Source organism: Gekko japonicus, unplaced genomic scaffold (genome assembly GCF_001447785.1).
Source record: "Gekko japonicus isolate JY-2015 unplaced genomic scaffold, Gekko_japonicus_V1.1 scaffold385, whole genome shotgun sequence".
Lineage (NCBI taxonomy): Eukaryota > Metazoa > Chordata > Lepidosauria > Squamata > Gekkonidae > Gekko > Gekko japonicus.
This window is the reverse complement of record NW_015162489.1, coordinates 1,484,633-1,497,593: the sequence shown is the minus strand read 5'-3', so window position 1 is coordinate 1,497,593 and position 12,961 is coordinate 1,484,633. Positions and strand designations below refer to the sequence as shown.

General features: G+C 45.6%; 1 protein-coding gene across 1 annotated transcript in view; it reads left to right on the top strand.

Annotated features, from left to right (window-relative positions):
- BAIAP2L2 (BAI1-associated protein 2-like 2) overlaps positions 1-12,961 on the top strand; it is a gene marked incomplete at its 5' end in the record, with an annotated part of 29,816 nt that overhangs the window by 5,595 nt on the left and 11,260 nt on the right. Inside the window, 7 exons of the mRNA XM_015405971.1 lie at positions 2,282-2,343; positions 3,390-3,461; positions 5,686-5,802; positions 6,596-6,742; positions 10,414-10,554; positions 12,022-12,160; positions 12,473-12,713. Of these exons, the coding sequence (XP_015261457.1) occupies positions 2,282-2,343; positions 3,390-3,461; positions 5,686-5,802; positions 6,596-6,742; positions 10,414-10,554; positions 12,022-12,160; positions 12,473-12,713 (919 nt within the window). The remainder of the gene's footprint in view (positions 1-2,281; positions 2,344-3,389; positions 3,462-5,685; positions 5,803-6,595; positions 6,743-10,413; positions 10,555-12,021; positions 12,161-12,472; positions 12,714-12,961) is intronic.

Below are 12,961 nucleotides of genomic sequence, written 5' to 3'. Positions count from 1 at the left end.
GGAAAGAGGAAACAGTGGGAGAGTGGGAAGTGTGGGGTTGCTCAGTCTCCTCACCATTGTGGCATGGGGTTGGGGGGGGCGTTCCGGGGTAGGCGGGATGTCACATGTGATGTCCCCAGTGCAATGACATCACATGATGTCCTTGTGTCGGGGATGTTGCACACTGATGTCACTGTTTGGGGGTGGGGTTTCCCCTGACTGGCGGTGGGTTGAAGCTCCCCAAAGCAGGGGAACCCCCACTGGGACCTGGGGCTGGCAACCCTAGGGAAATGAGATGACTCCTGCAAGTCTTTGCGGGTTCCCACTTTTCTTGTATAACACTAAAAGCTCCTTTGAGCCTCTCTGGTGCTATTTGTACAGCAGTGTGAATAGTGTTAATGTGAGACAGAAAATATAAGAGCCTTTTTTAAAATATCAAACATACTTCCTGGGCAATTTGAGACTTAAGTGCATTACAGATGTGGGTAATACAAAATGTGCTTTTACTCAGCTGCTAAATTAAGTGCACAGTACTTGGGAGGGAAGGCCACAGACTAGAATGCCTGCTTAAAAATGCCTTGAAAAGCAGCAGGATAATTTTGAAGACATGTAACCCTTCCTAGCCCCATGCAGTCTACTTTTGGTTACTTTCGGTTTCGGCTGAAATTGAATCCATCTGATACAGAAGGTCTGTGGCTGGGCCGGAGGGATCTGGGATTGAGGTGCCAACTCCCTACTCTTGATGGTGTGCTACTGACACCAGCACTGATGGTCAAGAGTCTGGGTGCAATTCTGGATACCTCCCTTTCAGTGGAGGACCAGATCACACATGTGGCCAGACTGGCATTCTTCCACGTACACCACGTTAGGCAATTGCTCCCCTACCTGTCTCCTTCTGACTTAGCCACAGTGATCTGTGCAATGGTCACCTCCAGATTAGACTACTGTAACTTGCTCTACTCAGGGCTACCTTTGAAGCCGACCTGGAAACTCCAACTGGTCCAGAATGCGGTGATGCGCATTCTTAAGAGAACCCCAGAGAGAGCCCACATACAACTGTTGCTTTCCCAGCTGCACTAGCTCCAGACTGAATACCAGACCAGGTTCAGTAGTGTTGGTATTAACCTTTAAAGCCCTAAACGATCTTGGACCAGCATACCTATGGGACCACCTCTCCTGGTATATCACCCAAAGAGCTCTGCGCTCAACTGACAACAACCTGCTGGTGATCCCTGGTCCAAAGAGTGTTTAGCTGTCCTCGACCAGAGCCAGGGCTTTTTCGGCCCCGGCCCTGGCCTGGTGGAACTCTCTACCGAGCGAGGTCTGGGCCTTGCAGAACTTGATACAGTTCTGCAGGGCCTGCAAGATGGATATATTCCACCAGACCTATGGCTGAGGACAGTGACGATTTTAGACCAGGCTGACTTCCTCCTTCCTTTTCCCTTCCATCTTCTTCTCTTCCCCCTCTCTTATTGCCAGGTACGAGGCACTATTTGTACTCTCTTTAGGTGCCATCTTATTGATTACTGATTATTGTAAATTTTAGATTACTGATTATTGTAAATGTTTGTTAAAGGTTTTAACCTAATTTATTGTTGTTACCCACCCTGAGCCCTGCTATGCAGGGGAGGGTGGGTTATAAATCCAATAAATAAATAATACATAAATAATACACATGAACCTGATAAGCTAAACATCCTATCTAAGTTATCCCATGCAGATAATATCAATATAAAATGATAACAATTGGACTTTTCTCCTGAGATATATGAGCCTGTGGAGTTATCTATAGCTGATATTTAAATATTAGGCCCTTTATTATCTCCTCGGTATCTTAATCACTTCTAGAGAGACTTTTCAGAGTACAAAGTGCTTTGGGAATCTTTATCCACCCTTCAGTCATCCTAACAACACCCCTGAGGTAAGTTAGTAGGAGAGTGATTTTCCTCAGGCACTTGATGAGAATTATGGCTGAGCAGAGGTTTCAACCTGTTACCTCATGATCCAAACCCAACAATCTCTAGTCACTCCATCAATATGTGTCCCATAGACCCTGCACAACTTGTGACTCACCAAAAAGCTATTTATTGTGGCCTGCCAAGTACTTGCCAACACCCCTATTCCCTCCTTTCCAGCCAGATAGCAAAACCAGGTGGTTTGTCCCTGGTGGATCGCCATACATGGGTACATGCCATACATTTGCCTTGATGGGTCACAATTGAGCTGGCTTTGCCAATGCAATTCCTCATGATAAGTGGAAGAAGGAAACCTTTTCATTATGACTTTCTTGCTTTCTCCGAAGGTGAAATTTTGATACAGATGTCAGACACTCAAATGCACTTGAACCGCAACCTGGAAGTAGTAGTAAGTATCTTGGCAGAAAGAATTGTGACTGAGAAAATAACTTGATGAGGGCCTGTCTGTAGGACAGGAGGAGTTTTCTGAGCTTTCAGTAGGTAGCCCTAAGCAACTGCCTGTGGTGCCAGAGGTGGTGGGGCACCAACCAGCCCTGTTTCCTTGCCCACCCATGGTGTCTGGATGTGCTGTGGCAAGTGGCATACCAGGAGGTACCCCCCCCAACGCCAGTGGGTGGCTGCATTGGACAGGGAAATGGGGACTACAATGTTGTAGGACGTCCACTACCCTATGTCACTTCCAGGTCCTCTACCCTATGTTTTATGAGGAAAGGCTGAAGAGTCTGGGACTTATGAAGACAAGCTGAAGAGTCTAGGAGTTTTCAGTTTAGAAAAGAGACATCTAAGGGGGGACACAGTAGAGGTTTGTGCATGGGGTAGAGAGAGTTGACATAAAGAACTTTTTCTTCCTCTCCCAAAAAACTAGAACTTGAGGGCATCCAATGAAGCTGATGGGCAGTAGATTCAGGACAGACAAAAGGAAATACTTCTTTACACAGTGAGTCATTTAAATATGGGATTCGCTGCCAGAGGATGTAGTGATGGCCACAGGAATAAACAGCTTTAAAAGAGGATTTGATAGATTTATGGAGGATAAGTCTATCAGTGGCTACTAGCCATGATGACTGAGGGGAACCTCCACATTTGGAGGCACTAAACCTCTGAATCCCAAAGTCAGGAGGCAACATCAGGGGAAGACCTCGGCCTCTATCTGGTGTTGTTGGTTGTCCAGAGGAACTGGTTGGCCACTGTGTGAGACAGGATGTTGGACTAGGTGGACCATTGGTCTGATCCAGCAGGGCTCTTCTTATGTCATTTCCGGGGTTTTCCTCTAGCAGCACTGATGACATTGCTGCGTCTGGCAGCCCTACTCTGACCCTCAGTAGGCTCAGATGGGAGCAATTCCGCATAGTATTGCTCTGTTGCAATATCTAGTTGTTTAGCCATGTGAGCAAGAGGTGTGGTGGTTTCTAATTATTTCCTTCTTTTGAGCAGGCCCAGAGTTTCCATGTGGACTTACTGCAGCAAATGGAAAAAAACACCAAACTGGACATGCAGTTCATCAATGTGAGTGTCAGGCCGACTCTTAGTCTGTTTCTGCCCATCTTACGCGTGAGCCTCACGCGTCTGCTCTGTTTCTGGGAATATCATTGCCTGCATAGAAGTTGCCTTTGCCTATAGCATAGCCATTCCTGTTATGGGTGAACTAGGCACTTAATTAACCCACACCTACCTCCATCCTCACTCCCAGTGGAGGCTAGGGAAAATTACAGAATATGCTGCCATACACCCTGCTGTGGATTAGGCAGTTCTGTCAGGGGTCATTTCCTGCGGGAGCGCACAGGAGTGGAGCTCCGGCAGAAAGGAGCCCAGGGGGTGGGCACATGCAACAAGCCCCACCCCCTACTCCCAGCAGCCCTCAGTTGGGCCACAAGGAGCAAGAAGCAACCAGGTAAGTTGCAGAGCCCCCCCACCTTCAGGTACAAGGTCTTCCTCCTCTGTGAGGGCAGATCTGCCTGTCCCCCCCCCCCCCCCCCCCCCCCCCCCCCACCCCGCCCCTCCCCCCGCCCGCCGAGCGCGGCGCCTGGCTGGAGGCGCGCTCGGGGGGGCGGTGTCTCCCTCCCCCCCCCCCCCCCGCATAGCTAGCAATACAAAGTCCAGTTGGAGCCTGAGTGGTGGATGTTGCCTTCTGACACACTTCCGGTGATGTCAGGGGGTGTGGCATATGCAAACAAGTTGTGCTAATGTTATCCTAATGAGCTCCTGCGCCTCTTTTTCTACGAAATGACCCCTGAGTTCTGTACAGAACTGAATTACCCATGGAGCACAATATGGCTGCCATTCTACGGCCATTTCAGATTTTAGTGGGTGTGGGATTTATATCAGTGAGAGGCAGGCAACAAGAGTTTAACTTCTGTTCTTGGATATAATTAAGATTTAACTTGCGGGAAAAAGCCCTAGAATTTAAGAGTATTTGCTGTAGTTGCTCTTGTGCATCTCACACTGCTTTATAGTAATCCTGCCCAAAAAGATTGATTCAGAGGATAGCCATATTGGTCTACGGTAGAACATCTGGTGCTACTAGACTCAGTTGTACAAGCAGATTGAGTAGCCATTCCTCCCACATCTTTTTTCAAACATGCAGAGTTGGATCCCATGGATAATTTGTCCCAGCAGAGTGAATTTTCTTTGGTGCACGAGGGATTCCTCACTTCCCCACTGGAAGAACCTCTTGCATCTCTTGATACTGAAGTGATCTTGGGGGGGAAACTTTACTATTTTCACCATGGCAGGGCTCTTAAAATATATATAAGAGATAGTTTAAAGGTATTTGTTTAAGGAAAGTGTTTGTTATGAGTAGGTAATGATTCTGAACTTGAGTACTGTTATTCAGTATATATCTTTCACTAACCTTTCAGATTCTAAAATATACGTGACTTAGGTCTGGTGACAATGGACAATAATATTTCAGTTAAGAGATGTTAAATACATAACTTGGAAACATAACGGTTTAAGTTTCTGTTGGCTATGATCACTAATTTCTTTGGAGCCCCACCTAGGAATGTGGGAACTCCACCCAGCAATAGAGGCAAGGGGGGAGGAGGATTAAAGCTGGAAGATGGTTGAGGGAAAGGTTAATACCCCTTCCCTCCCAGTGCTGCCTCCCCAGACCTATTTGCCCCTCTGCTGTTGCTCTGTTGTTGTTGTTCAGTCGCACAGTCGAGTCCGACTCTTCGCGACCCCATGGACCAGATCACGCCAGGCCCTCCTGTTTTCCGTCGTCCTCTGAAGTTGGCTCAATTTCATGTTCGTTGCATCGATGACACTGTCTAACCATTTTATCCTTCTTTGACCCTTCTTCCTTGACCTTCAATCTTTCCCAGCATCAGGGTCTTCTCCAGTGAGTGCTCCCTTCTCATTTGGTGGCCAAAGTATTTGAGCTTCAGTGTCATTATCTGGCCTTCCAGGGAACAGGCAGGGTTGATTTCTTTTAGGATTGACTGATTTGATCTTCTTGCAGTCCAGGGGACTCTCAAGAGTCTTCTCCAGCACCATAGTTCAAAAGAATCTATTCTTCGGCGCTCGGCCTTCCTTATAGTCCAACTCTCGCAGCCATACATGACTACTGGGAATACCATTGCTTCTTTGACCATGCGGACTTAAAACAAAAATCAAGAGATGCTTCTGATCATAGATTTCCTGCATTCCATCTGATTTGCAGCAAGTGGGTTTTTGTGTTCTCTTCAGCCCTGAGTTCAGGCTTTTCTCTCTTTGCTATGCCTGTACATAGGACAGCCGCCAGCGATATGAGAAGGAATACCGACGGAGAGCTGCCAACCTCGACAAATGCATGTCAGACCTGTGGAGAGTGGAGAGAATGGGAGACAAGAATGCCCGAGAGATGAAGGTGGGGGATAATGTAGAGACTAAAGAAAGTTCAGAGAGGGGAGATGGACAGCATGTCTGACACTGGCACACTGCAAACCTAGGATCACATTTCACAAAAGACTGGTTTGCGTGGAACTCCGACCTGCATATCCGTTTCAGGCAGAAAGCCAGGTTTTATTTAGGCATCATTTTCAGTGCTTGTATCCAGGGCCACATTATGACTTTCATGGACCCCAGGCACTTTTGCCTTTGTAGACCTCTCCCACCAAAATAATATCAATATTAAAAATGATTTTTGATATAACTTAAAATACGTCAACGTTTTATCCTCCCAGTTTTAGGCAAAATTTAATAGATTTTCATGGGTTCTAAAAATTTCATTCTTTTCTGATGTGAGAGAAAAATCAACATTTTCTACGACCCTAAAAGTTCATTTTTTAAATTTTGATTTTAAAAGAAATTAAAACATTTTTGTGGGCCCCTGAAAGTATTATGTGCCTATTGTCCCTAATGAATAAGTTGGCCCTGCTTGTATCAACTGGCCACATGGCCACATAGCCAAGTGGCCAGCTAATTAATTTGTTATGATCTTTTTGACTGCTATGAGGTAAATTTTCCACACACACCTCATTGCAGACTGAAAAATGGAAACAGCCAGTGAAGGAGTTACTGGATCATTACTTTTCCACACAGCCAGCTCTCTTGAGCAGCTAGGATCCAGACATCCCTGCAGAATAGTCGGATGGCCTAATAGCAATTTCCTGTTCAGAAAGCCAGCTGATTTGTGTTCCTTCTCCCACACCCAACTCCAGGAGAACATGATGCTCTTGCACACGGAGATGCAAGCTTTTGTCAGTGAGAGTCAACAGGCTGCTGAGCTGGAGGAGAAACGCCGCTATCGTTTTCTAGCAGAGAAGCACCATCTACTCTCCAATACCTTCCTTCAGTTCTATACCAGGGTGAGGAGAGGCAGATGTCCTATGGGGGGGGGGTGAGAGAGAAGAAATCTAGCTATTGACATATTCACATTTGGTGAAAATTTGATTTGACATCAAAGGGAGTCTGGTGAGATACCTTCTGATAGAGGGAAAGCGGAAGCCCATGGCTGGTTGTCTTTCCATAAAGGACGAAAGCCAATGGCTCCTGGCTATATCCATAGGTGAAGTGTGTTCATTACTGTGACTCATGACTAAAGCATGGTGACTCAGCCTGAGAGAAATCCGGCTGTCTTTAACTAGGGCCTAGGGCTCTGGCCTCAACCTGGAGGAACTCTCTACTGAGTAACATCTATGTCCTGCGGGACTTTACTACAGTTCCACAGGGCTTGCAAGGCAGAGATGTTCCGCCAGGCATTTAGTTGAGGACAGTGACAGTGTCCACCTGGCCAGCACTCTCTCACACACACACACACACACACCCGCAAGGTGGTAGCACAATTGGGATTTTGATTGCCATTTGTTTTTTAAACTGTATTGCTACTATGGAATGAAGGAATTTTGTTATTATGGAATTTCACTGTGACTTTTATCTGTTTTAAACTGTATGATACAATTTCGGTTTTGTTCTGCACTGCCCTGAGTGGTATAATGTGTGGTATAAAAGCAGACTATAATAATAATGAATGATAATAATGGGAAAGGATACTTAAAGGAGAATGCCATATCATGTGCAAAACCTTGAGTACCCTCCCTTTCAGATTTGAAAGGCAGCAACTTTCTAGCCCTGGGGGAAACCTAAAAGAAAATATTTAGAGTTATTTTTCTAAAAGTGCAGAAACCAGAGAATGGTTGGGGCTTCCAGCAGCTAAAGAGCCAGTTTGATGTAGTGGTTAGAAGCATGGACTCTATCTGAGAGAATCGGGCTTGATTCCCCACTCCTTCACATGCACCTGCTGGTGTGACCTTGGGTCAGTCATGGCTCTCTCAGAGCTGTTCTCTCATGAGCAGTTCTTGAAAGAGCTCTCTCAGCCCCACCTACCTCACAGGGTGTCTGTTGTGGGGAGGGGAAGGGGAAGGAGATTGTAAGCCGCTCTGAGACTCCTTCAGGTAGTGCAGGGCGGGGTATAAATCCAATCTCTTCTTCTCTTCCCTTCTTCTAGATAATGAGACCTGTAGTCAACACAGCTTTTGGTTCTTTGCCATGGTGGAAGGGTTGAAACTCTGGCTTGGAAAATTCCTGGAGATGTGGGGGTGGTGCCTCAGGATGGCAGAGTTTGGGCAGAGGAGGGAGCCTGGTGGTGGTGGGGTGACGCCAGAGAGTCCATCCTTTGAAGCTGCCGCTTCCTCCAGGAGAAACTGATCTCTGTTGTTGGAGGTTGGTAATGCTATCTGATGGCCAGTCCTCCTTTCCCCCTGTCTTATAGATTTCTCTCTCTCTGAAATCTGAGGCATTCCAGCCTTTGTTGCCCAAGGCTGTATATGTTGGTTCTTGGCAAAAGATCTAGAAAGAAAATTCCTGTTTTAACATGATAAAATAAGAAAGCCTGGTACTAAAACAAGCAACATAATCAAGCCATGTATATAATAAATGCTGGCATATCCATTTTGCAAACTTTGTTCCAAATGCAAATTTTGGGTGTGAGTTGGCATTTAATCTTCATTTTCTAAACCTTTTATATATAGTGTCAGAGGAACATCACTCCTCAACTCAGGAGGCAGAATATGACAGGATATCTGATAATGGAGAACTCTTTGAATGGGGGGGGGGGGGAAATACTTCTTCCAGATTGGATTAACTTGCAAAATTGAACATTCCTTAAGTCAACAGGATCCTCCCATTTTTTTAGTGAGTGTTGAACCTCAAGTTACAGGATTTCTGGGGGGGGGGGGAAATGCTGGTACCCAAAAGTTAGATCCCTAATGGCTGTCAGTTTGCTTCTGTGCACAATTCATAGTGCTGGTGTTGACTTATAAAGCTCTACACAGCCTGGGACCTTCATTACCTTTTTCTGTATGTATCTGAGGTCATAACTGGAGACTGTGCTTTGTGTGTCTCAGCCTTTGGAATCAAGATGGGAGTGCACCAGAGACGGGGCCTTCTCAGTGGTGAGGTGACACTTGTGAAATCCTTCCCACACAGAGGCTTGGCTTGTTTATGCTCCTGTAAGCTCTAAACAAAGAAGGAGAAGGAGAAGAGAAGAGATTGGATGTATACCCTGCCCTTCCCTGCCCGAAAGAGTCTCAGAGCGGCTTACAATCTCCTTTCCCTTCCCCTCCCCACAACAGACACCCTGTGTGGTAGGTGGGGCTGAGAGAACTCTTTCAAGAACCTTTTTTTTTAGGTCTGAGAGAACTGTGACTGACCCAAGGTCACACCAGCAGCCGCAAGTGGAGGAGTGGGGAACCAAACCCGGTTCTCCCAGGGTAGAGTCTGCGCTCTTAACCACTACACCAAAGATGTTTTTATTCTCTCCATTCTTTTAGCCTGCGCTTCAAGTTAGTTTCCCTACCCTAATATTAGTAGTTTGTGATTTTACAGGCTCTTTTAAAAACTGCTTAAGGATATTTATGAAATGATCATGTTTTTAAGACAGGGTTGCCAACTCCTGGTTGGGAAATACTTGGAGATTTTGGGGGGCGTAGCCTGGGGAGGGCGGGGTTTGGGGAAGGAAGGGACCTCAACACAGTATCCTGCCATAGAGTCCATCCTCCAAAGCTCCCATTTCCTCCAGGGCAGCTAATCGTTGCAGTCTCGAGATCAGTTGTAATTCTTGGAGGTTAGCAAGTATTTTAAAATGAGATGTTCTGCTGTAACCACATTATTTGCCTGTTGGTTTTGTCTCTGATGTTTTATTGGTTTTGTTGATATTTTATTGTTTAGGCTGTAGCCTGCTTCAGATATAGTTCTAAAGAAAAGTAAAATATACATATTTTAAAGAATTAAATAAATGCCACCTAAGAGGAATTTGAGATGAGTCAGTATGTGTCCCCTGCTGCTGTTGGCTGGGGTGATGGCTTTCTCCAGCCCAGGCTATCAACCAAGCTGTTGGTGTATTATGAGGGACAAGAGAACACGGGGTAAACCCTGTTCCTGGGATTATGTTTGTGATGACCGTAGTTATTGCCTTGCAAGGAAAAGGATCCGATCCTTTCACACAGGGCTATTTTTGGGCAGGAACGCACAAGAACGGAGTTCCGGCTGGCTCCTGAGTTGGCCACGCCCAGCAGGAACTCATTAGCATAATAGGCCACACCTAACAGCAGACACTCATTAGGATTGGCTATATTAGGGGTGTGTGGCCTAACATGCAAAGAAGTTCCTGCTACAAAAAAAGCCCAGGGTTTTGACAACAAAGTAAACAGAATATGAAGCAAAAGGTGGGTGTGGTTGGATGACCACACTTCTGGTAACATATGGGTTGTGGCCTAATATGCTAATGAGCTGTGCTGTCAGGGGTGTGGTCTAATATGCCAATAGGTTTCTGCTATTGGGTGTGGCCTATTATGCTAATGAGTTCCTGCTGGGCTTTTTCTACCAAAAAAGCCCTGCTTTCACACATTGAAGTGCAGACATGTTTGTTAATGTGTGAGGCCTGACCCAATTCCTCCTAATCCTTTAAAAAGGACTGGTGGTCGTTACTTTAAGCTTCCTCAGTTTGTTGACTCCATTTGTTTTCTTTACTCCTGTTAAGTCCCGGGGCATCATCCAGAACAAGTCACCATTATGGAAGGAGCAGCTGGAGGCCAGTCGCAATCCTGTCCCGACCTTGCTTAGCACTCCCCACAGCCAAGGTCTCCCATCAGGCCGCCTGACCCCTACCCACCTTGAGATGGTAAGGAATGTGAAAGTAACCCATAGCCCTTTGTGAGAATTGATACCTGACAAAACGGGCTGTGATGTAGAATTGCCCAGGAAAAGAGGCAAACAACATCAGTTCTTTTCATGGTATCATTTATTTATTTAACATATTTATAGCCTGCCTTTCCACGGTGCGGTCTATCAGGTGAGGTCTTAGTGATTCTGGGACCCTGAGCCAAAGTCCGGGATGGGGCCCCAGAATCGTTGCTTGCTGGAGCCAAGCAAGAGGCAGCCCTCACTGCACTGAGATGTTGCTGCCTGTCCAGAAACACAACCACTACATTCCTTGGCTGCTTATGTTTTGAACCATTCCGTAGTCACCCCATACAAGTACAGGATCCTGAGACTCTAATGTTTTGAAATGAAAAACAGATTTCTAGTGGTTAAAGCTGCCAAAGTAGGATTGAAATTCTGTGGAAATGAACACAGAGAGGGCTGCACCAACTTGCAAAACAAAATAAAACCAGAAACACGTGACATGTGCAAAAGTTCTATGTAGCAATGCATCAGATTGCCAAAAATGTGATTCAAGCATGAAAAGTTCATCAAAAGGATTTACTACTTTTTTCTGGTAAGCTTCAGGGCAAACCACTTGCTGACAGCTCAGAGTTCTCTGTAACTTACCATAGAAAGCGGTAATCTTTTTCCCCTGAGGAAAAGGTTTTTTTAAAACGTTGTGGGACAATTTGGGGCATTGTCTCATGGAATAAAAATTTTTCTATCAGTTGTGATCTGTTGTGGTCTCTGCTAAGAGCAAAACTAGATGATATGTTTTTGCCACAAGTCAAGTCAAGATTCCCCAAACTAACGCTGATCCTCTCACACTCAGACTACAGCTACCAAGAATTAAGTTCCCAAGCATTGGCCAGGGGGGTGGGGTCCAGTTTGTATTGGGACTGCAGCACAGGGGCAATGAATACTGCAAGTGAAGCTCTCTCATAGGGCAAATATTGCTCTCCCAAAGCCATTTTTGGGTTGGGAAAATGGCACAGGTGAAGGCTGAAGCCTAGCAGAGAATAAGAAGAGTTTGCTATTTCTATTTCTAAAAAAATATGCAGACTTGCTCATCTTCCAGTGTTACATTCAGTTAGTCCAACCAATATTCTGACAGAAAGGATGTTAGTGTGTCTTTCGGAGGCATTTGTAATACATTTTTGAGGTGTATCCTTCTTTATGATTTTCTCTTATCTGGGGCTTTGTGCGTGTGTGGTACAGTTCCTATATTGTGGAACAGCTTTCTTGAGAGTGTTGGGAATGGATGTCAGACAGTGCTAAGCTGCTCTCTGGTTTTAATCTTTGTTTTCATGTATATTGTGTTTTTTGTATTTATAGTCTTAATTTCTGTTGTACACCTCTTTGGGTCTCTGTTATGGGGAGACATTTTAACTGAAAAACAGTACATTTCCCATGAAGTGCTTTTGCCTTATTTGTTTCATTCCAGCCTCAGAGAACTGTGGGTGAATTCAGTACACTGGTGACAGGAAGAAGCTCCAGCCCCTTCCCCCAGGAGACAGTGGAAATTATGCCTTCCCCTCAGGCAGAACCAAGGAGGAGATCCCTGCCAAGGACTTCTTCTGCTAGTAAGGAAGGGGAGGGGGACTAACAGCCCTTCCAGCATGTCCCATCTAATGGGTGATAAGGAATCTCCACCAAGAAACATTTCCCACAGAAGCCTTGTATATGTAGGTGAGGCTGTTATGTTCAGTTAGGGCAGTGAAGCTGGATAAGCATGTAGCCTAAATATAGTAATTGGTCATACTCAGAGAATATCCAGAGCAAGTCGAGGGTCTTTGAGATGTATGTGGACAAATCTGTGTGGAACTGTCCCATTTCCTAGTTGATAAGGCATCAACCAATACAATGGCTTTGCTCAGTTATTCTGTCTCTTGCAGGTTCTCTCTCTACCGGCCAACGTTCTCGTTCTAGCTCCTTTGGAGAGAAGGCAGGAGAAGGGAAAGAAGTGGGGAGCAAAGAGGAAAGCAACAATAATGTGCTGAAAGTCCGAACAATAGCACCTCACTCTGCTGGTTCCAACCGGACTCTTTTGCAGTTTGGCCTTGGAGACGTAGTTATTGTGTTGATACCGGAAGCACAAAATGGCTGGCTTTATGGCAGGCTGGAAGGGACATCCACGTAAGTGTACTCAGATTCATGTCCATGGAATTGTACTGGGCTGAGAGAGTTCTTGGGTGAGTGCCTCAGATCCCTCTTTTCAGGTAATGCTGACCAAGCGGATTCCTCCTTTCCGGGGGACTTTAACTGATCAGTTCAAATTGGGCTCTTACTGTATTGAGTTTCCATATGGTGAAAGGGAGAGTCAAACATAATTGTCATTGTTAAACTGTATTTATTAGAAAACTAAATACGAAAAGAATTACAGG